We start from the raw sequence: 23303 nt of genomic DNA on the forward strand, positions 1-23303 counted from the left end.
TGTAGTAGGGTCCACATAGATACTAGTCATGCTGGTGTAGTCTATAGCTGAGCTGGTTAAACTGTAGTAGGGTCCACATAGATACTAGTCATGCTGGTGTAGTCTATAGCTGAGCTGGTTAAACTGTAGTAGGGTCCACATAGATACTAGTCATGCTGGTGTAGTCTATAGCTGAGCTGGTTAAACTGTAGTAGGGTCCACATAGATACTAGTCATGCTGGTGTAGTCTATAGCTGAGCTGGTTAAACTGTAGTAGGGTCCACATAGATACTAGTCATGCTGGTGTAGTCTATAGCTGAGCTGGTTAAACTGTAGTAGGGTCCACATAGATACTAGTCATGCTGGTGTAGTCTATAGCTGAGCTGGTTAAACTGTAGTAGGGTCCACATAGATACTAGTCATGCTGGTGTAGTCTATAGCTGAGCTGGTTAAACTGTAGTAGGGTCCACATAGATACTAGTCATGCTGGTGTAGTCTATAGCTGAGCTGGTTAAACTGTAGTAGGGTCCACATAGATACTAGTCATGCTGGTGTAGTCTATAGCTGAGCTGGTTAAACTGTAGTAGGGTCCACATAGATACTAGTCATGCTGGTGTAGTCTATAGCTGAGCTGGTTAAACTGTAGTAGGGTCCACATAGATACTAGTCATGCTGGTGTAGTCTATAGCTGAGCTGGTTAAACTGTAGTAGGGTCCACATAGATACTAGTCATGCTGGTGTAGTCTATAGCTGAGCTGGTTAAACTGTAGTAGGGTCCACATAGATACTAGTCATGCTGGTGTAGTCTATAGCTGAGCTGGTTAAACTGTAGTAGGGTCCACATAGATACTAGTCATGCTGGTGTAGTCTATAGCTGAGCTGGTTAAACTGTAGTAGGGTCCACATAGATACTAGTCATGCTGGTGTAGTCTATAGCTGAGCTGGTTAAACTGTAGTAGGGTCCACATAGATACTAGTCATGCTGGTGTAGTCTATAGCTGAGCTGGTTAAACTGTAGTAGGGTCCACATAGATACTAGTCATGCTGGTGTAGTCTATAGCTGAGCTGGTTAAACTGTAGTAGGGTCCACATAGATACTAGTCATGCTGGTGTAGTCTATAGCTGAGCTGGTTAAACTGTAGTAGGGTCCACATAGATACTAGTCATGCTGGTGTAGTCTATAGCTGAGCTGGTTAAACTGTAGTAGGGTCCACATAGATACTAGTCATGCTGGTGTAGTCTATAGCTGAGCTGGTTAAACTGTAGTAGGGTCCACATAGATACTAGTCATGCTGGTGTAGTCTATAGCTGAGCTGGTTAAACTGTAGTAGGGTCCACATAGATACTAGTCATGCTGGTGTAGTCTATAGCTGAGCTGGTTAAACTGTAGTAGGGTCCACATAGATACTAGTCATGCTGGTGTAGTCTATAGCTGAGCTGGTTAAACTGTAGTAGGGTCCACATAGATACTAGTCATGCTGGTGTAGTCTATAGCTGAGCTGGTTAAACTGTAGTAGGGTCCACATAGATACTAGTCATGCTGGTGTAGTCTATAGCTGAGCTGGTTAAACTGTAGTAGGGTCCACATAGATACTAGTCATGCTGGTGTAGTCTATAGCTGAGCTGGTTAAACTGTAGTAGGGTCCACATAGATACTAGTCATGCTGGTGTAGTCTATAGCTGAGCTGGTTAAACTGTAGTAGGGTCCACATAGATACTAGTCATGCTGGTGTAGTCTATAGCTGAGCTGGTTAAACTGTAGTAGGGTCCACATAGATACTAGTCATGCTGGTGTAGTCTATAGCTGAGCTGGTTAAACTGTAGTAGGGTCCACATAGATACTAGTCATGCTGGTGTAGTCTATAGCTGAGCTGGTTAAACTGTAGTAGGGTCCACATAGATACTAGTCATGCTGGTGTAGTCTATAGCTGAGCTGGTTAAACTGTAGTAGGGTCCACATAGATACTAGTCATGCTGGTGTAGTCTATAGCTGAGCTGGTTAAACTGTAGTAGGGTCCACATAGATACTAGTCATGCTGGTGTAGTCTATAGCTGAGCTGGTTAAACTGTAGTAGGGTCCACATAGATACTAGTCATGCTGGTGTAGTCTATAGCTGAGCTGGTTAAACTGTAGTAGGGTCCACATAGATACTAGTCATGCTGGTGTAGTCTATAGCTGAGCTGGTTAAACTGTAGTAGGGTCCACATAGATACTAGTCATGCTGGTGTAGTCTATAGCTGAGCTGGTTAAACTGTAGTAGGGTCCACATAGATACTAGTCATGCTGGTGTAGTCTATAGCTGAGCTGGTTAAACTGTAGTAGGGTCCACATAGATACTAGTCATGCTGGTGTAGTCTATAGCTGAGCTGGTTAAACTGTAGTAGGGTCCACATAGATACTAGTCATGCTGGTGTAGTCTATAGCTGAGCTGGTTAAACTGTAGTAGGGTCCACATAGATACTAGTCATGCTGGTGTAGTCTATAGTTGAGCTGGTTAAACTGTAGTAGGGTCCACATAGATACTAGTCATGCTGGTGTAGTCTATAGCTGAGCTGGTTAAACTGTAGTAGGGTCCACATAGATACTAGTCATGCTGGTGTAGTCTATAACTGAGCTGGTTAAACTGTAGTAGGGTCCACATAGATACTAGTCATGCTGGTGTAGTCTATAGCTGAGCTGGTTAAACTGTAGTAGGGTCCACATAGATACTAGTCATGCTGGTGTAGTCTATAGCTGAGCTGGTTAAACTGTAGTAGGGTCCACATAGATACTAGTCATGCTGGTGTAGTCTATAGCTGAGCTGGTTAAACTGTAGTAGGGTCCACATAGATACTAGTCATGCTGGTGTAGTCTATAGCTGAGCTGGTTAAACTGTAGTAGGGTCCACATAGATACTAGTCATGCTGGTGTAGTCTATAACTGAGCTGGTTAAACTGTAGTAGGGTCCACATAGATACTAGTCATGCTGGTGTAGTCTATAGCTGAGCTGGTTAAACTGTAGTAGGGTCCACATAGATACTAGTCATGCTGGTGGTGATGGTCCCCAGATGTGATGATTCATTCTACTCTGTTTTATCTACAATGATTTAACTGATTTGATCTTCAGAAGATGTTATGAATTAAAATTCAATGTATTCATATCTATTTAAATACAATGTTTTAATCGTGTACATTTCCATGAATCATGATGTATGGTGTTGATGTATATTGGTTGTCATTCAGAACCATTGATATGTTTTCTCAGTTGGTTCTCTGTCTCTATGTAATTCTCCTCAGTATCATTGATCAGCTTGTAGGCTCGGCCCTAATTGATGTGTTCTCTGTCACCTGGAGCTGCATGGAAAATGGTCCAGGAACAAAAGGACAATTCAGGACTAGTCAGCCCACTACAAGCTGGAATCACTTACTTTCTACTAAAGTATATGGTCTGGTTTCCCAGACACCGATGAATCCTAGTCCTGGACTAAAAACATGTTCAATGTAGATGTCCAGGATACCGGCCCTAAATGTGTCATCTTTCATCCTCCCATACTGCTCAGTCCAGCAACATTAAACCTGTCCAGCAGGTGGTGCTATTGACCAAACAATAAAACCAGCAGATATCTTGACTTGCCACTCAGTATATCAGTCATGTTCAGAATAGTACTTTTAATATCATTGGACATCGATGGTCTTTTTAATCCACTATCCAGAGTCAGGAACAGATGAAGTTAGGTCTGCTACTGTTCAGTGATTAAATATGATTTATGGTGATGGGAAATAAAAAATACAACACTAAACTTCATCTAGTAATAGTTTTCCTTTGTTATTTATTCAAGGTGTGTCTTTAACTTGTAAATGGATTGTGTGGAGGTGAGCTAGTGGTGTGGGTGAATATTCCAGTTGTGTTTAGGCATCTTCATGTCTGACATCCCCCAGTTCTGTTCAGACCCATTGTACTGGGTCACATTCTAAATGGTGACTTGTATTGATAGTCCATACTGGACCGAACTGTGGTTAACCAGACTGGAGGGGTTCTGATCAAATATTCCCTCATCTCCACAACTTTATCTCTCTCTCTCTCTCTCTCTCTCTCTCTCTCTCTCTCTCTCTCTCTCTCTTGCTCTCTCTGTCTATCTATCTCTATCTCTATATTTATAAAAAAAGCAGGCAACCTCAATGTGGTTTCATTCCTGTAGTTATCCTCTATGGTCTAGGGCAATTGGTAATTATATTTGGCCCGCGAGACAATACCAAATTACTACTAGAGCTGGCCCGCCGGTATTATACAGCGCATTCACCGCTAATACTACGAATCCCATAATGCTCTGCTGTTGTTTTCGCGCGCCAATCAGGACAGGACCCAGAAACGCCCTCTCCTCTGTGACAGTAGTCATAGCAACATAGACGCTACAACTGTCAGCGCGCTATCCCTTCCCAAAAATGGCGAAAAGAAAGGCAGAAAACAGGAGCTTTCTGGACAAGTGGGAGGCAGAATATCTGTTTACATATGTAAAAGACAAACCTGATTGTCTTGTTTGTGGAGTCAACTTGGCTGTAAGTAAGGAGTACAACATTAGACGACACTATGAAACGAAACACCATGACAAATACAAGGACCTGGACATGACTCAAAGGAGCCAGAAAGTAGAGGAGATGAAAAGAAGTTTGGTTTCACAACAGAATATGTTCAAAAAAGCCACATCACAAAGTGAGGCTGCTGTAAAGGCTAGTTATATAGTGGCAGCAGAGATCGCAAAATCAGCCCGGCCCTTTAATGAGGGAGAGTTCGTGAAAAAGTGCATGATGAAAGTTTGTGACCTCGTATGCCCAGAGAAAAAGCATTTTCAAACGTGAGCCTGAGCAGGAACACAGTAGCTGATCGCACATGTGATCTTGCCACCAGTCTGTATGACCAGCTGATGGAAAAGGGAAAAGATTTCGTTGCGTTGTCCCTCGCTGTGGATGAGAGCTGCGACGCATCTGATACTGCTCAGCTGTCAGTCTTCATCCGTGGAGTATTATCATTTTATTTGTAAAATTATTAGCCAGTGGAAAAAGTTTATTTTGGTATTTAAATCAGAAGGCTGTAAATAGAAAAGAGGCATAGGATTTTTATTTAAATTTTATTTATTTAATAAATGAATGCCATTGATGTGTTTTTTCATTTGAAATTCGATTTTGCATGTCTCCACTATTAAATTATATATTGTATGGTAATAAGCGATGCTTGTTCCATATTCAATGTTAAAGCAAAACTTGTTTGGGTCCATATTAAAAGGTTCATTTGTTCAATGTTGGCCCGCGACTTTGTTCAGGTTTTACATTTTGGCCCACTGGGTATTTGAGTTTGACACCCCTGCTCTAGGGGATAACAGGGCTCAACAGCCAGTGTAATCCCGTGGCGCGATATTCAAATACATTAGAAATGCTATTACTTCAATTTCTCAAACATATGACTATTTTACACCATTTTAAAGACAAGACTCTCGTTAATCTAACCACACTGTCCGATTTCAAAAAGGCTTTACAACGAAAGCAAAACGTTAGATTATGTCAGCAGAGTACCCAGCCAGAAATTATCAGACACCCATTTTTCAAGCTAGCATATAATGTCACATAAACCCAAACCACAGCTAAATGCAGCACTAACCTTTGATGATCTTCATCAGATGACAATCCTAGGACATTATGTTATACAATACATGCATGTTTTGTTCAATCAAGTTCATATTTATATCAAAAACCAGCTTTTTACATTAGCATGTGACTAGCATGTGACTAGCATTCCCACCGAACACTTCCGGTGAATTTACTAAATTACTCACGATAAACGTTCACAAAAAAACATAATTATTTTAAGAATTATAGATACAGAACTCCTTTATGCAATCGCGGTGTCTGATTTTAAAATAGCTTTTCGGTGTAAGCATATTTTGCAATATTCTGAGTAGATAGCCCGGCCATCACAGGCCAGCTATTTTGACACCCACCAAGTTTGGTACTCACCAAACTCAGATTTACTCTAAGAAAAATTGGATTACCTTTGCTGTTCTTCGTCAGAATGCACTCCCAGGACTTCTACTTCAATAACAAATATTGGTTTGGTTCCAAATAATCCATAGTTATATCCAAATAGCGGCGTTTTGTTTGTGCGTTCAAGACACTATCCAAAGGGTAAAGAAGGGTGACGCGCCCGGCACGTTTTGTGACAAGAAATTTCAAAATATTCCATTACCGTACTTCGAAGCATGTCCAACGCTGTTTAAAATCCATTTTTATGCAATTTTTCTCGTAAAAAAGCGATAATATTCCGAGCGGGAATGTCCATTTAGCTAAAGAGAGGAAAGTAAACAAAGCTTTCGGTCGACGCGGGCACGAGCCTGAGTCTCACAGTACTGTAACCTGCCACTACCCAAACACGCTACTTTGTTTCAGCCAGAGCCTGCAAAGCCACGATTCAACTTTTTGCCGCCTTCTGAGACCCTATGGAAGCCGTAGGAAGTGTCACGGGACAGCTAAGATCCTCACTCTTCAATAAACAGAGACAAGAAGAACGACACCTTGTCAGACAGGCCACTTCCTGCATGAAATCTTCTCAGGTTTTTGCATGCCATATGAGTTCTGTTATACTCACAGACACCATTCAAACAGTTTTAGAAACTTTAGGGTGTTTTCCATCCAAAGCCAATACTTATATGCATATTCTAGTTACTGGGCAGGAGTAGTAACCAGATTAAATCGGGTACGTTTTTTATCCAGCCGTGTCAATACTGCCCCCTATCCCCAACAGGTTAAGAGGGCTGGCTCCCAGGTGCCTGCCTCTCTGGACTACTTGCACACTGCCTTGGTTGAGGACACTCTCGGGAGGATGTACATGATATGCAGAGGTAACACACACAGAAATGTAGTCAGAGACCCGAAAGGAACATTCACCAAGGAAGGATATCCCATCTTTGTGGCAGGAGTCCCTGGGTCCGAAGAAGTTGCGGACATAACAGGGCCCTTCGTTAAAGACAGGAGAGTCAAGTTGGAGTATGAAAACAGTTGCTCGGTCTACTGTCACGTAGCTAAGGAGACCTACGTGGCTCCCAGTCACAACCTAGACGACAAGGGTGCTCTGTCTTCGATTTACGTAAAGGTCAGGGGGCTGTCGGCCTTCAAAAGTATGCGCTCCAATTGTGATTCTGCCGTGACGGACACCTTCATATCCTGCGTGATGAGGGGAGACTGTGTCAAACTGGAGACTGACATGGTATCCTGCTTTTCAACCTCTCCCTGGCACCAGCTCAAGGCCGGAGATGTAATCTTATACCTGGAGAGGGAACCGATCCTGGACGATGTCGGGCAGTGGTTAGACTTACATCGAGCTAGCTCCTTCCTCACCTCTTACAGAGTGGACGATGTTATAACCTTGAAGCTGGACTCTGGGTTCTCTGCTGTCTCTACGACACTGGTCCACGTACAGGGCTACGGGTCTGCGTCGAGCGACACCATCACAGTGAGAACACTGTACAAGGACTGGAAATACTGCATGAACCACATGTTCTCGCGCAAGGAAGCCATCCTCAGAGACCTGTTAGCGTGCAAAGCATCGCAACTCATCTCGTCCAAGATGGCAGCCGGGTTATTTCCTTGGAGCAGTCTCATCAAATCAGCAAAGAACAAGCACTTTAGTCAACAAACGCTGGATCGCTTGAAGGTAGCCAACTCCAGTGTTAAAACGACCTACCTAGAAACGGTGAAGACGTGACTACAGCACATTACAGGACTCTCTGTCAAGCCAGTCGAATGCCCCGAGTATCACAAGTGTAACCCTTGCGAAGCAGCCTTCTACAGATACCCCTTGAACCTCCAGGCTAACACAGGGTGTATCACGGCCATGTTCGGTGGATCGCTCATATGCGAGGCCAAGCGTTCTGACACAAGCAAGGTGTCTGACGGTGATAATGAACATGGCTCCACTCACGTTAGAGATGCCAACACGGAGGATCATCACAACCAGGTCCCCCTAACCCAAATCGATTCCTCGTCTTACACAGAGATCATTTCACACCCCTACCAGCCTTTCAACAAATGTTTCGCCAACTCCAGGGTGCTGATAGCTCACTATGCAGACTGTACCTTGGTGAACCGATCTGGAAAGCTTTTAGCTCACTGCATTATAGACTACTGCTTACCCCGCTACATGTACAGTTCTGCCCTTGGCTCCCACAGCCTGGACGATTGCAAAGAGCACTTGCTCACCTCAATCACCTCAGTCAGACAGAGGTTGAAGAGGGCAACCATGGCTTTCAACTCGGTTATGAACAACTGCCCCGAAAACATGATACCCGTCTGCGGTACTAGTGAGTTGGAGCACCTAAGGATAAACAGGGAAATGGTGGTGCGTCTGCCCGGTGAGAAACTCGAGGTCTGCAGCAATGTAATCACCAAGGACATGTCCCTACAGCCCAGCGATGTCTACAGGAACCTAAGTGCCTCACTTGGGAAAAGGCTCACGGAAGCCATACCGGAAGGCATACTGTCCCTTGTCGACAACGACTCTTACTCTGCCGCCTCCATCTTGCTTTCGTTGCCGATTGTCATGTTGCGAGACGCTGGGATCACATACTCTACTACCGGTAGGATTTCCATAGTGAGAAGCGAGCTGTGCGAGAGGACTCTAGTTGACCTGGCAGGCCTTCTGTATCAGACTGTACTCATGTTGCAGATACAGACCCCTGACGCTTTCAGCTCTGGGCCCGTTATGTACCCAGAATCTGTTCTTTGCATCATGCCGTACTGTTGCGCCTACACAAAAGTCATGAGAACCTGGATAGAGACATTTAGGGAGAAAAAGTGGATCGCCCCTGTCCGGGCTAAGCTCGGAAAGAGGAGCCGTCCTCTCTCTGACTGCAGCAGGGTGGTTACATATCATTGCACGGGTTGTAAAAACTTCTACAAGGACCTGTTCACCAACAATATCCCCGTTCACAGGCTTATCCAGCGTGTCTACGTGAAGACAAGAAGAGACGGATAGGACGGTGTGTCAATGAAAGACGGTGGCTCTCGTGATCCTTACCCGGCCTGGCATTGCTCATCGCTCTCCTCAACGGTGACACTATTCAACATTTGCCTGAACGTAGACTGAGACAAAAATTACCGTATATACCATTTCGTATACATGCATCGAGCACAGACCGGTGATAGTTTACCTTTAGCATCCCAAGCATGGATAAAGATGTCTTTCAGTCAGAAGGAGTATGTGTTCACCCACACAATGAACAAGGTCAGTGAAGCACATCAGCCTACAATGTTCAAGATTGACTTGCAAGGGCTCATACCCTTTGGAGACTGCAGCACTCTGTTCATCATTGACAACATGACAGTTACCGCATACAAGCAAGGCACCTTCGACAAAATACCAGCCAAGTTCACTGTCCTCAATGACAACAAGACAAGGGTCCTGACTAACGATCCATCTAAACTTTCATCCCAGTGGAACGTTGACATTAACGGTGGCTCCTGTATCAAGATAGCTGGCACAGACACAGTTCCTTTCAATCGAACCCTATCTGTGTATGATGACGACAACAGGCAGGCTCTCATAAATGTCTTAGCCTTCATGATGTCAAACAGTCTCTGGGCATCGGACAGCGCAAAAGGAGCTTTAGACATTCTAGTTGCTTCTGCCCGAGGGGAGTTTCAATTCACATGCGGCCTGTGTTCAACAATAGGTCTTGCCAGGGTTATCATGGGACCCAGTGGAATATCATCCTTTTCTTTTCCCCAGTGTGCAGACAGTTACGTCTGCATACCTTCTCATCACCTCAGCACTGACAAGGACTATGATGCTCTCAGAAATGTCCTAGCTCTTTTGCGATCTGCCTGCCTTGACGACCTTGGGATTCTCCACAGAGTCACTCAGGAGATGGCAATGGCAAGCCCGCGAGCCTTCCAAGACCTCGACTGTACATCTTTCCCTCCTAGACACATGTATGGTGGTGAAATACGTCACTGCACTGTACCAGACCATGAGTGAGTACGCCGACAACATTGCCATTATAGACGAAAATAGGCCTCACGTCAAAGTCTTGATCCAGAGCCCCTCTGATAACATAGGTGAAATCACTGGACATCTCTCAATCACCATACTCTATGGAACAACACTCTGGGACATATACACAAAACTCATCCATGGGCTGAGGCTTTCGGAGGGGTGTGAGGAAGAAGACATTGACAGTATTGCTACTGTCACACAGTTAAGCACCGAGGTGTTGATCAGGAGAACCCAGTTGAAGTTTATGTTGATTAACCATATGTCTTTAAAGGATTGGTATAACGTTTACTATGGTTCGACATGTGTATAGGTTAACAGCAATTTTGTGATATGTACAGGTGGACTATGTTATACAGTAATGTTTCACAAATATATTGAATAAAGGCACAAGACACATCTCCCTGACTGATCATTCATTTGGTTTATTCATGTGAAGACAAACTCAATGCTAGCTGGAATGGCATTATACAATAATTATACAATAGCTTACACAGAGTATGTTATGAAAAGAGTTCACTATTCATATCTATAGCCTTGTGCTGAGCACATCGGACCCTCTTGTGTCCTTCGATCATAGTCTATCCTTGTCATTGTCTCCACTCACTTTAAGGGGAAGGTCGTGGCACAAAAAGTACATTCTTAGCCCTTGTCATGTAGTCCATCAACTCTCGTATATTGGAGAAGTGTAGATTGGCCCCACATCGAAACCCAGACCTGTCGAACATCACTTTGTATCCCTTTCCTTTCCCTGTTACAATGTCAAAGAGGTACCCAGAACGGTGTTCATCCATGTAACATATTGCTGCAGCAGGATTGCTTTTTTCCATTTGCATACTTTTTAGGTTGTTTAACAAGGCAGTGTGCTCACATGACCCTGAGGACCTTCCATTTGGTGACTGCCCAAAAGACAGTCCCCACCATGCACTCTTTAGTGACTGTATCATGGCATGCATCTCTTCCACTACACGTATGCAAGGGAACTCACTTTGACCACCAGGTATGGATCTCGGTCTAGCCATCAGGTACCCTCCTGGGTATTTTGCAATCATGTCCTATATAATGTTTGCAGGTTGACTGTATTCCCATTTTAGGAAGTCGGTACATTTGTAACGACCTCCTATGACATATATGGCGAATGAGATAATAACATAATCATCTGTCTTCATCATACATGATACATCATACATGAACACACTCCTCCGGGCACCGCTCCACAGTTTTCCGATATGGCAAAAGCTCCAGCATTCACATCGGGTCTATTCAGGAAAGATGTCATTTGTTGCTCAGACACAGAACCCCACCAGTTGTCACCCAGTGACTCTACAAATGAAAGCCATGATCTATCCAATAGAGGTCAGTTTCCATATGTCACTTCCATTCCAGCCATTTCCAATAGACACTTGCTGTTCTTCCCCGTGCTGAGACAGGCTAAGTGTGTTCATATCCTAGGAACAGACCTTGCTATTTAACTGCTTTCCTGTGATAGTTGGTTGGGTAAACACCCGGGGGTTGGGTTTATCCAAGGCTTCCGGTGAATTTACTAAATTACTCACGATAAACGTTCACAAAAAATATAACAATTATTTTAAGAATTATAGATACAGAACTCCTTTATGCAATCGCGGTGTCAGATTTTAAAATAGCTTTTCGGCAAAAGCACATTTTGCAATATTCTGAGTAGATAGCTCGCTATCACGGGCTAGCTAATTTGACACCCACCAAGTTTGGCGTTCACTAAACTTAGAATTACTATAAGAAAAATTGGATTACCTTTGCTGTGCTTTGTCAGAATGCACTCCCAGGACTTCTATTTCAACCACAAATGTTGTTTTGGTTCAAAATAATCCATAGTTATGTTCAAATATCCTCTGTTTAGATAGGAGGATTTAGAAATGGTTTAAACCGTGATTGAACACACTCCAGCACAGTAGGTGGTGCCATGCACCTTAACGTTGGTTTGAGGACCGCCATTATATCATAGAAGAAGAAGGTGTTGTGTGAGGGTTTTGTGGTTCCTGAGGAGGGCTACTATTCTTTTTGCGTATTTTCCAAATGTATTTTGTAGTTGTTAAGGGTTTATATATTAGTTTCCACTGTTTATCGGTTAGAGTTGAGGGGGGAGTAGGGTAGTTTGTTTGGGAGGTGTGATGTCCTCAACCGAGTGGAGAAGAAACACTGTCTCTTCAGGTGCATTCTGGAGAATGGTGTGGAGGAATTATTGATCATGGTCGGTGAACAGGTGGGAGAGGAACATATACACTCTGTATCCAGAATGAACAAGGCGGTGGTTGTGGTAATGTAAAAGGTGAGTCTTGTTACCCGGCTAGTTACCAGTATGATTTATGTGAGGGGTGTTGGTGCTGATTTCGATAATATTAGTGGTGTCTAATCTGCCTCCATTTATTACGACCGAACAGATCCGTAAAGAGTTGGTTCGTTTTGGTCAATGTACAAGTTGTTTTCGTTTCGTGGCTCTCGGCTGGGTGTCTCTTTTCGTAGACGAGTGTTTGTTTCTCAACTAAATTCAAGGTTAAACAGGGGAGGGGTGGTACACAGGGTTTGTTTAAGGCAGACAAGCGTGACCAGCCAGCAGCGGGGGCTAGGACTAGGCTGGACACTACATTTTTAACCACATTTACTGATAAAACTCGTTCATTGCATCCGCCAAGGAGCCCAGTTATATAATATTACCATATGTCCCAGCTGTTTGGTGTAGTTTTGAAGTAAACGCGAAAAAACAGGTCTTATTTTAGGTCATGTTTCACCCTGCCAGCTCCTATTAGTTGTATTGAAAAAACAGGCCTTATTTTAGGTCATGTTTCACCCTGCCAGCTCCTATTAGTTGTATTGAACAAACAGGTCTTATTTTAGGTCATGTTTCACCCTTCCAGCTCCTATTAGTTGTATTGAAAAAACAGGCCTTATTTTAGGTCATGTTTCACCCTGCCAGCTCCTATTAGTTGTATTGAACAAACAGGTCTTATTTTAGGTCATGTTTCTCCCTGCCAGCTCCTATTAGTTGTATTGAAAAAAACAGGTCTTATTTTAGGTCATGTTTCACCCTGCCAACTCCTATTAGTTATATTGAACACTGTCACAAGTACTGTACAGAAACTCTAACTGTACGTATAACCTATTTTAGCCTGAACCCTAATTCTAGGGTAGGGTGGCCTACAACTATTTTAGTAATAATATTATTTTAGTAAATACCATTTTAGTACTAAATAGCATTTATTATTTTTTAAATAAAACCTATGTAAGCATTTGCCTTTTATTAGTTATTTTATTATATTTATTATTGCAAGGCAGAACACTTGATAAACAAGACTCATTTGTTTTATATGTTAAATGTGGTTTGAACTGGGTGACATAGTAACCTCTATGTGAAAGTCCAGCAATTGGCGTGGGACAGGTGGGGCAGGTTTGAGACTGATCTCTCGAATTAAATACACTTTATTTCTCAGCTGCCTCACCAATGTATTTAAGTGAATTAATAACTTTTAATTGGTAAATATTTCCAATAGATGGCAGCATAAGACCACGAAGCATCAGTTATAGGCTACAAGCAGCAATAAGATTGACATAAAATAGCATGCAACCAAAGACTACAGTGAGGGAAAAAAGAATTTGATCCCCTGCTGATTTTGTACGTTTGCCCACTGACAAAGAAATGATCCATCTATAATTTTAATGGTTGGTTTATTTGAATAGTGAGAGACAGAATAACAACAAAACAATCCAGAAAAACTCATGTCAAAAATGTTATAAATTAATTAGAATTTTAATGAGGTAAATAAGTATTTGACCCCCTCTCAATCAGAAAGATTTCTGGCTCCCAGGTGTCTTTTATACAGGTAAAGAGCTGAGATTAGGAGCACACTCTTAAAGGGAGTGCTCCTAACCGCAGCTTGTTACCTGTAAAAATGACACCTGTCCACAGAAGCAATCAATCAATCACATTCCAAACTCTCCACCATGGCCAAGACCAAAGAGCTCTCCAAGGATGTCAGGGACAAGATTGTAGACCTACACAAGGCTGGAATGGGCTACAAGACCATCGCCAAGCAGCTTGCTGAGAAGGTGACAACAGTTGGTGCGATTATTCGCAAATGGAAGAAACACAAAAGAACTGTCAATCTCCCTCGGCCTGGGGCTCCATGCAAGATCACACCTCGTGGAGTTGCAATGATCATGAGAACGGTGAGGAATCAGCCCAGAACTACACGGGAGGATCTTGTCAATGATCTCAAGGCAGCTGGGACCATAGTCACCAAGAAAACAATTGGTAACACACTACGCCGTGAAGGACTGAAATCCTGCAGCGCCCGCAAGGTCCCCCTGCTCAATTTAGCACATATACATGCCGGTCTGAAGTTTGCCAATGAACATCTGAATGATTCAGAGGACAACTGGGTGAAAGTATTGTGGTCAGATGAGACCAAAATTGAGCTCTTTGGCATCAACTCAACTCGCCGTGTTTGGAGGAGGAGGAATGCTGCCTATGACCCCAAGAACACCATCCCCACCGTCAAACATGGAGGTGGAAACATTATGCTTTGGGGGTGTTTTTCTGCTAAGGGGACAGGACAACTTCACTGCATCAAAGGGACGATGGACGGTGCCATGTACCGTCAAATCTTGGGTGAGAACCTCCTTCCCTCAGCCAGGGCAATGAAAATGGGTCGTGGATGGGTATTCCTGCATGACAATGACCAAAAACATATGGCCAAGGCAACAAAGGAGTGGCTCAAGAAGAAGCACATTAAGGTCCTGGAGTGACCTAGCCAGTCTCCAGACCTTAATCCCATAGAAAATCAATGGAGGGAGCTGAAGGTTCGAGTTGCCAAACGTCAGCCTCGAAACCTTAATGACTTGGAGAAGATCTGCAAAGAGGAGTGGGACAAAATCCCTCCTGAGATGTGTGCAAACCTGGTGGCCAACTACAAGAAACATCTGACCTCTGTGATTGCCAACAAGGGTTTTGCCAACAAGTACTAAGTCATGTTTTGCAGAGGGGTCAAATACTTATTTCCCTCATTAAAATGCAAATCATTTTATAACATTTTTGACATGTGTTTTTCTGGATTTTTTTGTTGTTATTCTGTCTCTCACTGTTCAAATAAACCTACCATTACAATTATAGACTGATCATTTCTTTGTCAGTGGGCAAACGTACAAAATCAGCAGGGGATCAAATACTTTTTTCCCTCACTGTATATGTCCCATGATTTTCTAAAATGGTCAATCATTACTTTAGTTAGCTATATACAGTATCTCTTGTTAGTCCTGTGTTGCTTTTGGGAGATCAAAACAATATTAACTATAGCAGGTATTGAACCCTGGTCAAATAACCACTAGTCAGATGTGCTGACCTCAACCCTAGTAAACATGCATTATAACATCATGTTAATATGTCATGTTGGGAGTAAACAGCCTCGGAATAGAAAAGACGATGCATCTTCCAGCCCGACAATAAATTACATCATGCAGCCCTCACGGTTAGTAAATGTACCTCAACATGCCCCTCTCTTGTGGGAGAAGGCAGAGTGCTCGCTGCTCGCAGACGGAACAAGCTTTTGGAGGGGCTTGTTGAGTTGGATACTTGTACTTGACCTGAACTAATCTGTACTGTCTTATGCTGCCATCTATTGGAATTATTTAGCATTATCAGCAGTACTGAATACAGTGGATATTCTTACTAAAGTAGTAATTACTCAGAATTGCAAAATATAAAGTGTTATAGTTCATTTTATCACTAACAACCATAAAATATCCATCTATAGCATAATAAAACTGACATAAACCAAAAACATCATACATTTAGTTAATTATATTAAAATGTATATATTTAAATGGGTGACATTATCTGCCAAAGTAAAACCCCCTTAACATATAAACACACACTGGACACAGACACTGAAAATGAGCTTTTTTAATATAAATCTGGTAGATCTCAAAAGAGCCTTTGCTTTGCTGAGCAGTTTTCAGGAGAGTCTGTCTGTGAATAATGAAAAGTTAATGCCACGCTTTTTATATTTTAAATGTAACCTTTATTTAACTAGGCAAGTCAGTTAAGAACAAATTCTTATTTACAATGATGGCCTACCAGGGAACAGTAGGTTAACTGCCTTGTTCAGGGGCAGAACGACGTATTTTTACCTTGTCAGCTCGGGGATTCAATCCAGAAACCTTTCGGTAACTGGCCAAACACTCTAACCACTAGACTACCTGCTGCCCGGCCCAATGCTCTAACCACTAGGCTACCTGCTGCCCGGCCCAATGCTCTAACCACTAGGCTTCCTGCTGCCTGGCCAAACGCTCTAACCACTAGGCTACCTGTTGCCCTTTCACAGAGGTCTAGTTCACGTTTACATGTGAGTCATTTAGCAGACACTCTTATCCAGAGCCACTAGGGTTAAGAGCCCAAATCTGCCTAAAAAAAAGCGATTTACAGATTTTTCACCTAGTCTGCTCGGGGATTGGAACCAGCCACCTTTCAGTTACTGCCCAACGTTCTTAACCACTAGATTACAAACCACTAAATGTTAAACACAAAGTCAAATGGTCGTAGATAAATGGTAAGCTGGTTAATTAAAAGACTGCTGTTATAACTTTCAGACTGCCATTGTTTTGGGGAAATAGGGACATGTCTATTTCTCCAATTATCTGTAATAGATGTATTTATTTTAATGGTTTAAAGTTCTAGACCATTTTAATCAGGATAACCTATTATTTCTAATGATGTAAGTTTGAGTAGCTTAGTTGTGGTTTTTCTGTTTATTTCACTAAATATCTCACAATGTGTAAATTTAGATGTTTTCATGTCGGACACCATTTTAATCAGGAGAATCTCCTCTTTCTAATGACATAAGGTTGGGCAGCGTCCTCTGCTGTCATCGATCGCTAGACCAGAAATAGTCAGAAGTTGCCCGTTTTTTCCTACTTCCTGGTAACGCAGACATAAACACACTTGGCACAATCGAGGTGCGGATGTTTACTTTCTACACCAGTTGTTATTTTTCAGTTTGGTCCTAAGAACAGGTTTTAGTGGTCAAATAAGAAGGTAGACATTTTTTGGTGCCAGTTAGGGGAAATGGAATTCTAAGGATCCTTCCAGTCAGAAGAGGCTCTGTGAAGGTTCGTTTCAATTCATTTCCTATGGCCTCGCTAGTGTTCCATCTCAGACAACGTTCTTTGGACGTTTTTGACTCGTTCTATTGTCCAGCCTACTAGGACTCAGGGGACAGAGGCTGGGTCTAGCTCTGCTACGGGGCAGGCTACTGGAGGGGGGACCAGGAGGGAGGAGAGTAGAGCAGGGCCAAGCGGTGTTCTGTACCTGCCTGTCCAGGAGGGGGGACAAGGCCTGGTGGACCTGGAGAGCAGGGTGGCAGCGCTCTGACTCAATGAGGTGCAGAGGCTACTGTACCTACTGTCTCTCTCTCTGTCTCTCTCTCTCTCTCTCTCTCTCTCTCTCTCTCTGTCTCTCTCTCTGTGTCTCTGTCTCTCTCTCTCTCTGTCTCTCTGTCTCTCTCTCTCTCTCTTAACAGCACTCTGCACAGGCAGCAGTGGAGGACAGTGATCAGATCTTTACTGAGCTGATCCGCTCTATTGAGAGAAGGAGCTCCGAGGTGAAGGAGCTGATCAGAGACCAAGAGAAGGCTCAAGTGAGTCAAGCTGAAGTACTCCTGGAGCAACTGAAAAAGGAGATAGCTGAGCTGAGGAAGAGAAGCACTGAGCTGGAGCAGCTCTCACACACAGAGGATCACATCCATTTCCTCCAGGTAACTAAACTGCCTTGTTACATGTGATATGAAATTAACTTAACGTGAAACTATTCATCTCAATCATTATGTTGTCCTCTCTCTCTCTCTCTCTCTCTCTCTCTCTCTCTCTCTCTCTCTCTCTCTCTCTCTCTCTCTCTCTCTCTCCCTGTCCGTCCCTCTCTCTCTCTGTCCGTCCCTCTCTCTCTGTCTCTCTCCCTGTCTCTGTCTCTCTCTCTGTCTCTCTCTCTCTGTCTCTCTCTCTGTCTCTCTCTCTCTGTCTCTCTATCTGTATCTCTCTCTCTCTGTCTCTCTCTCTCCCTGTCTCTCTCTCTCTTTGTCCCTCTCTGTCTCTCTCTCTCTGTCTCTCTCTCTCTCTCTCTGTCCCTCTATCTCTCTCTCTCTCTGTCCCTCTCTCTCTGTCCCTCTCTCTCTCTCTCTGTCCCTCTCTATCTCTCTCTGTCCCACTCTCTCGCTCTGTCCCTCTCTCTCTGTCTCTCTCTCCCTCTCTCCCTCTCTCCCTCTTAATCTCTCTCTTTCCTTCTCCCTCTCTCTCTCTCTCTCTCTGTCCCTCTCTCTCTCTCTCTGCCCCTTTCTCTCTCTCTGTGTCTCTCTCTCTCTATCACTCTCCCTCTCTGTTTCTCTCTCTCTGCCACTCTCTCTCTCTGTCCCTCTCTCTCTCTCGCTCTCTCTCTGTCCCTCTCCCTCTCTGTTTCTCTCTCTCTCTCTCTCTCTGGCCCTCTCGCTCTCTCTTTCCCCCTGTCTCTCTCTCTCTCTTTCTCTCTCTCTCTTTCTCTCTCCAGAGTTATCAGTCTCTCTCCAGTATCAGTGTATCTTCAGACTTACCCAGAATTGTTGTCCGTCCTCTTCAGTACTTTGGAGATGTGAGTAAGACTGTGTCTGAACTGAGAGTGAAACTAGAAGACTTCCTTAAAGGAGAATTGACCAAGATCTCCACTACAGGTGTGTTGAAAACAATAAGAACATCAACTTTAGACCATTGAAAGTTCCCTACTAGTCATATACATGTGGAATATGGTATGATGATAACATTCCCTCTCTCTGTCAATGTGTTTGTGTGTCTGTAGTGAATTTAGTGGATGTTGTACTGCCTCCAGAGCCCAAGACCAGAGAACAGTTGTTACCATGTGAGTCTCTTTATTGTGAAGTAACTAACAGTCTCTTTTTACTGACACTCCTAACAATCCCTCTAGAAATATATAGCAATAGTAGATCTAATCAAAGACTGGGTATCTATCTGACTCTTCATATTTCTCTGATTTGATCTCTGCTGTGCTCTAATCAAAGACAGGGTAGACACAGTATCTGACTTAACTTATTGTTCTGACTCCCCTCATTGGTCTCTGCTCTTCTCCCAGATTCCTGTCAGCTCAGACTGGACCCAAACACAGCATACACACTCATCTCTTTGTCTAAAGGGAACAGAAAGGTGACCTATACAAGCCAAGTCCAACCATATCCTGACCATCCAGACAGATTCACTAACCATTACCAGGTTCTGTGTAGAAAGGGTCTGTCTGGACGCTGTTACTGGGAGGTGGAGTGGAGTGGGGAGTTGGTTGTTACAGCAGTCTCATATAAAGACATCAGCAGAACAGAGAGAGGTAATATATTTGGACACAATAACAAGTCTTGGAGTTTACAGTGCTGTAGTGATGGTTATTGTTTCATACACAATAATGTTGTGACTAAAGTATCAGGCCCTCAGTCCTCCAGAGTAGGAGTGTACCTGGATCACAAGGCAGGTACTCTGTCCTTCTACAGTGTCTCTGACACAATGACCCTCCTCCACAGAGTCCAGACCACATTCACTCAGCCCCTCTATCCTGGGTTTAGTCTCTTTTATAGTACTGCTAAGCTGGTTAAACTATAGTTGGGTCCACATAGATAATAGTCATGCTGGTGTAGTCTATAGCTGAGCTGGTTAAACTGTAGTAGGGTCCACATAGATACTAGTCATGCTGGTGTAGTCTATAGCTGAGCTGGTTAAACTGTAGTAGGGTCCACATAGATACTAGTCATGCTGGTGTAGTCTATAGCTGAGCTGGTTAAACTGTAGTAGGGTCCACATAGATACTAGTCATGCTGGTGTAGTCTATAGCTGAGCTGGTTAAACTGTAGTAGGGTCCACATAGATACTAGTCATGCTGGTGTAGTCTATAGCTGAGCTGGTTAAACTGTAGTAGGGTCCACATAGATACTAGTCATGCTGGTGTAGTCTATAGCTGAGCTGGTTAAACTGTAGTAGTGTCCACATAGATACTAGTCATGCTGGTGTAGTCTATAGCTGAGCTGGTTAAACTGTAGTAGGGTCCACATAGATACTAGTCATGCTGGTGTATTCTATAGCTGAGCTGGTTAAACTGTAGTAGGGTCCACATAGATACTAGTCATGCTGGTGTAGTCTATAGCTGAGCTGGTTAAACTGTAGTAGGGTCCACATAGATACTAGTCATGCTGGTGTAGTCTATAGCTGAGCTGGTTAAACTGTAGTAGGGTCCACATAGATACTAGTCATGCTGGTGTATTCTATAGCTGAGCTGGTTAAACTGTAGTAGGGTCCACATAGATACTAGTCATGCTGGTGTATTCTATAGCTGAGCTGGTTAAACTGTAGTAGGGTCCACATAGATACTAGTCATGCTGGTGTAGTCTATAACTGATTTGATCTTCAGATGTTCTGAATTAAAATTCAATACTTTCATTTCGAATTGTACATATATATTTTCACTTTGATTTTTCTGACTGATTTGAATTTTAAGGTGTTCATATATGATACAATGTTTTAATCTGTACATTTCTATGAATCATGATGTATGGTGTTGATGTATATTGGTTGTCATTCAGAACCATTGATATGTTTTCTCAGTTGGTTCTCTGTCTCTATGTAATTCTCCTCAGTATCATTGATCAGCTTGTAGGCTCGGCCCTAATTGATGTGTTCTCTGTCACCTGGAGCTGCATGGAAAATGGTCCAGGAACAAAAGGACAATTCAGGACTAGTCAGCCCACTACAAGCTGGAATCACTTACTTTCTACTAAAGTATATAGTCTGGTTTCCCAGACACAGATTAATCCTAGTCCTGCACTAAAAAGCATGTTCAATGTAGATGTCCAGGAAACCAGCCCTAAATGTGTCATATTTCTTCCTCCCATACTGCTCAGTCCAGCAACATTAAACCTGTCCAGCAGGTGGTGGTATTGACCAAACAATAAAACCAGCAGATATCTTGACTTGCCACTCAGTATATCAGTAATGTTCAGAATAGTACTTTAATATCATTGGAGAATGATGGTCTTTTTAATCCACTATCCAGAGTCAGGAACAGATGAAGTTAGGTCTGCTACTGTTCAGTGATTAAATATGATTTATGGTGATGGGAAATAAAAAATACAACACTAAACTTCATCTAGTAATAGTTTTCCTTTGTTATTTATTCCAAGGTGTGTCTTTAACTTGTAAATGGATTGTGTGGAGGTGAGCTAGTGGTGTGGCTGATAGCATAGAATGAAAAGGGAGGATAGGAGGGGAAATGGGCAGATATATCAGACAGATTAGGGAGAGAAAGATTTTCATACAGGAGTTAGTGTCTCTGTTGCAAATGGTTCCTGTTACGAATCCCTTTGGCCCTGCAGTATCCAAACCAACCCCAAAGCTAGTCTAGCCTGCTGTAAAAACAGCTAGCTAACCAAAAACATACAGTGGGTGGTCCAGTTCTAACTAGTGTATTTATTTAGTTTTCCCGGGTAATGTAGGACCATGGGCGACTTGTCTATTATCCCCTTTTCCCACAAACAAACAAACATTCAGGCACAACAACAATACTCAGGTGGGGACAAAGTGACATGTAGGCCCTAAAACCAAAAGAGAGATCAATGCATACGGAAAGAAAGAGCGAGAGAAAGCTTGAGTTCAGAGAGCTTGAGCCTCCAGAGAGAGATTGAATTGTTGAGAAAACAACTGGCTGGGTTTTTAAACCAAGGGAAAGGTGCTGTGATAGGGTAAGTCAAAAGGAGCAGGTGTCTTCTGATTGGTGACTGATTGGAATGATTATTGTGAGGGGAGAAGGAGAGAAAAGAAATACACACACAGGATGCCTGTATCCGTAACAGTTCCCTATTCCCTACGTAGTGCACTACGGTGCTTCTGACCAGGTCTAAAGTAGTGTTCTACATAGGGAAGAGGGTGTAGATTTATTACAATAACATGCTTTAGTGTTTGGCACAAAAAAATATTAGATCTCTACCCTCCCACTTCATGTCTGTCATCCCCCAGTTCTGTTAAGACTTCCTCTCATTGAACTGGGCCTCAATCTAAATGGTCACTTTGTATTGATAGTCCATACTGGGCTTTACTATGGTTCTACATACAGTACCTGTATTGATAGTCCATACTGGGCTTTTCTATGGTTCTACATACAGTATCTGTATTGATAGTCCATACTGGACTTTACTATGGTTCTACATACAGTATCTGTATTGATAGTCTATACTGGACTTTACTATGGTTCTACATACAGTATCTGTATTGATAGTCCATACTGGACTTTACTATGGTTCTACATACAGTATCTGTATTGATAGTCCATACTGGGCTTTACTATGGTTCTACATACAGTATCTGTATTGATAGTCCATACTGGGCTTTACTATGGTTCTACATACAGTATCTGTACCTGGAGGGTTTCTGCTCACATATTCCTTTATCTCCAACAACTTTATCTGATTCTCTCTCTCTCCCACTTCCCTTCATGGATTTAAAAGGAAATGACTGGTATATGTAAACTCCCTCTACTCCATGTCAACACCAATCCAATGATTTGAAATGTGTGAGGAGTAGTGAAGGAAAGCTACACTTCATGAGGATGGAGAGATTATTGGGACGCCACCATGGAGAGATGATAGAGGGATGTGAAAGAGGAGAGAGGTAATGGTTGTACTCCCCCATGGAGAGATGATAGAGGGATGTGAAAGAGGAGAGAGGTAATGGTTGTACTCCCCCATGGAGAGATGATAGAGGGATGTGAAAGAGGAGAGAGGTAATGGTTGTACTCCCCCATGGAGAGATGATAGAGGGATGTGAAAGAGGAGAGAGGTAATGGTTGGACTGGACTTATTTATTCTCTCATTAATGACTTCTTCTATCTCAATAACATAATTGCAGTTTACAAGATAAGTTCATTCAAGGAAGTATCCATGTTTTACAGTTTTCACAGTGTAACAGAAATGTTGTCTGAATATATAGCCATTAATTGTACAACTTGTCTCACACAATCATTGGTTCCTGTAGGTGCAGGGTAAAGATATGACGGGGAGACGGTCATGACCTCCTCCTCAGACCTTTTGGCAGAACGCCCAGAATATGTTAAATTAAGATAGGAGACGGTGCCAGACAGGAACCAACCCTGTGAAGCATGTTCTATAAGATAGGAGACGGTGCCAGACAGGAACCAACCCTGTGAAGCATGTTCTATAAGATAGGAGACGGTGCCAGACAGGAACCAACCCTGTGAAGCATGTT

At 43.0% G+C, this 23303-nt stretch overlaps 2 protein-coding genes across 5 annotated transcripts in view; one reads left to right on the top strand and one right to left on the bottom strand.

Annotated features, from left to right (window-relative positions):
* LOC106568624 (tripartite motif-containing protein 16) overlaps positions 1 to 21186 on the top strand; it is a 73219-nt gene extending 52033 nt beyond the window's left edge. For 3 of the 4 annotated variants that reach the window (XM_082968286.1, XM_082968283.1, XM_082968285.1), the window contains one exon: positions 19141 to 21186. In XM_082968286.1, coding sequence (XP_082824412.1) covers positions 19141 to 19655 — 515 coding nt within the window. In that variant the 3' untranslated portion in view covers positions 19656 to 21186. Of the gene's footprint in view, positions 1 to 17548; positions 17783 to 18564; positions 18725 to 18849; positions 18910 to 19140 lie in introns of all 4 variants that reach the window. The other variant, XM_082968282.1, reaches the window with a different exon arrangement.
* LOC123731752 (tripartite motif-containing protein 16) overlaps positions 1 to 23303 on the bottom strand; it is a 240257-nt gene that overhangs the window by 72824 nt on the left and 144130 nt on the right. The gene's annotated exons all lie outside the window — the stretch shown is intronic.

The sequence above is a fragment of the Salmo salar genome, chromosome 23 (genome assembly GCF_965601325.2).
Source record: "Salmo salar chromosome 23, fSalSal1, whole genome shotgun sequence".
Taxonomy (NCBI): domain Eukaryota; kingdom Metazoa; phylum Chordata; class Actinopteri; order Salmoniformes; family Salmonidae; genus Salmo; species Salmo salar.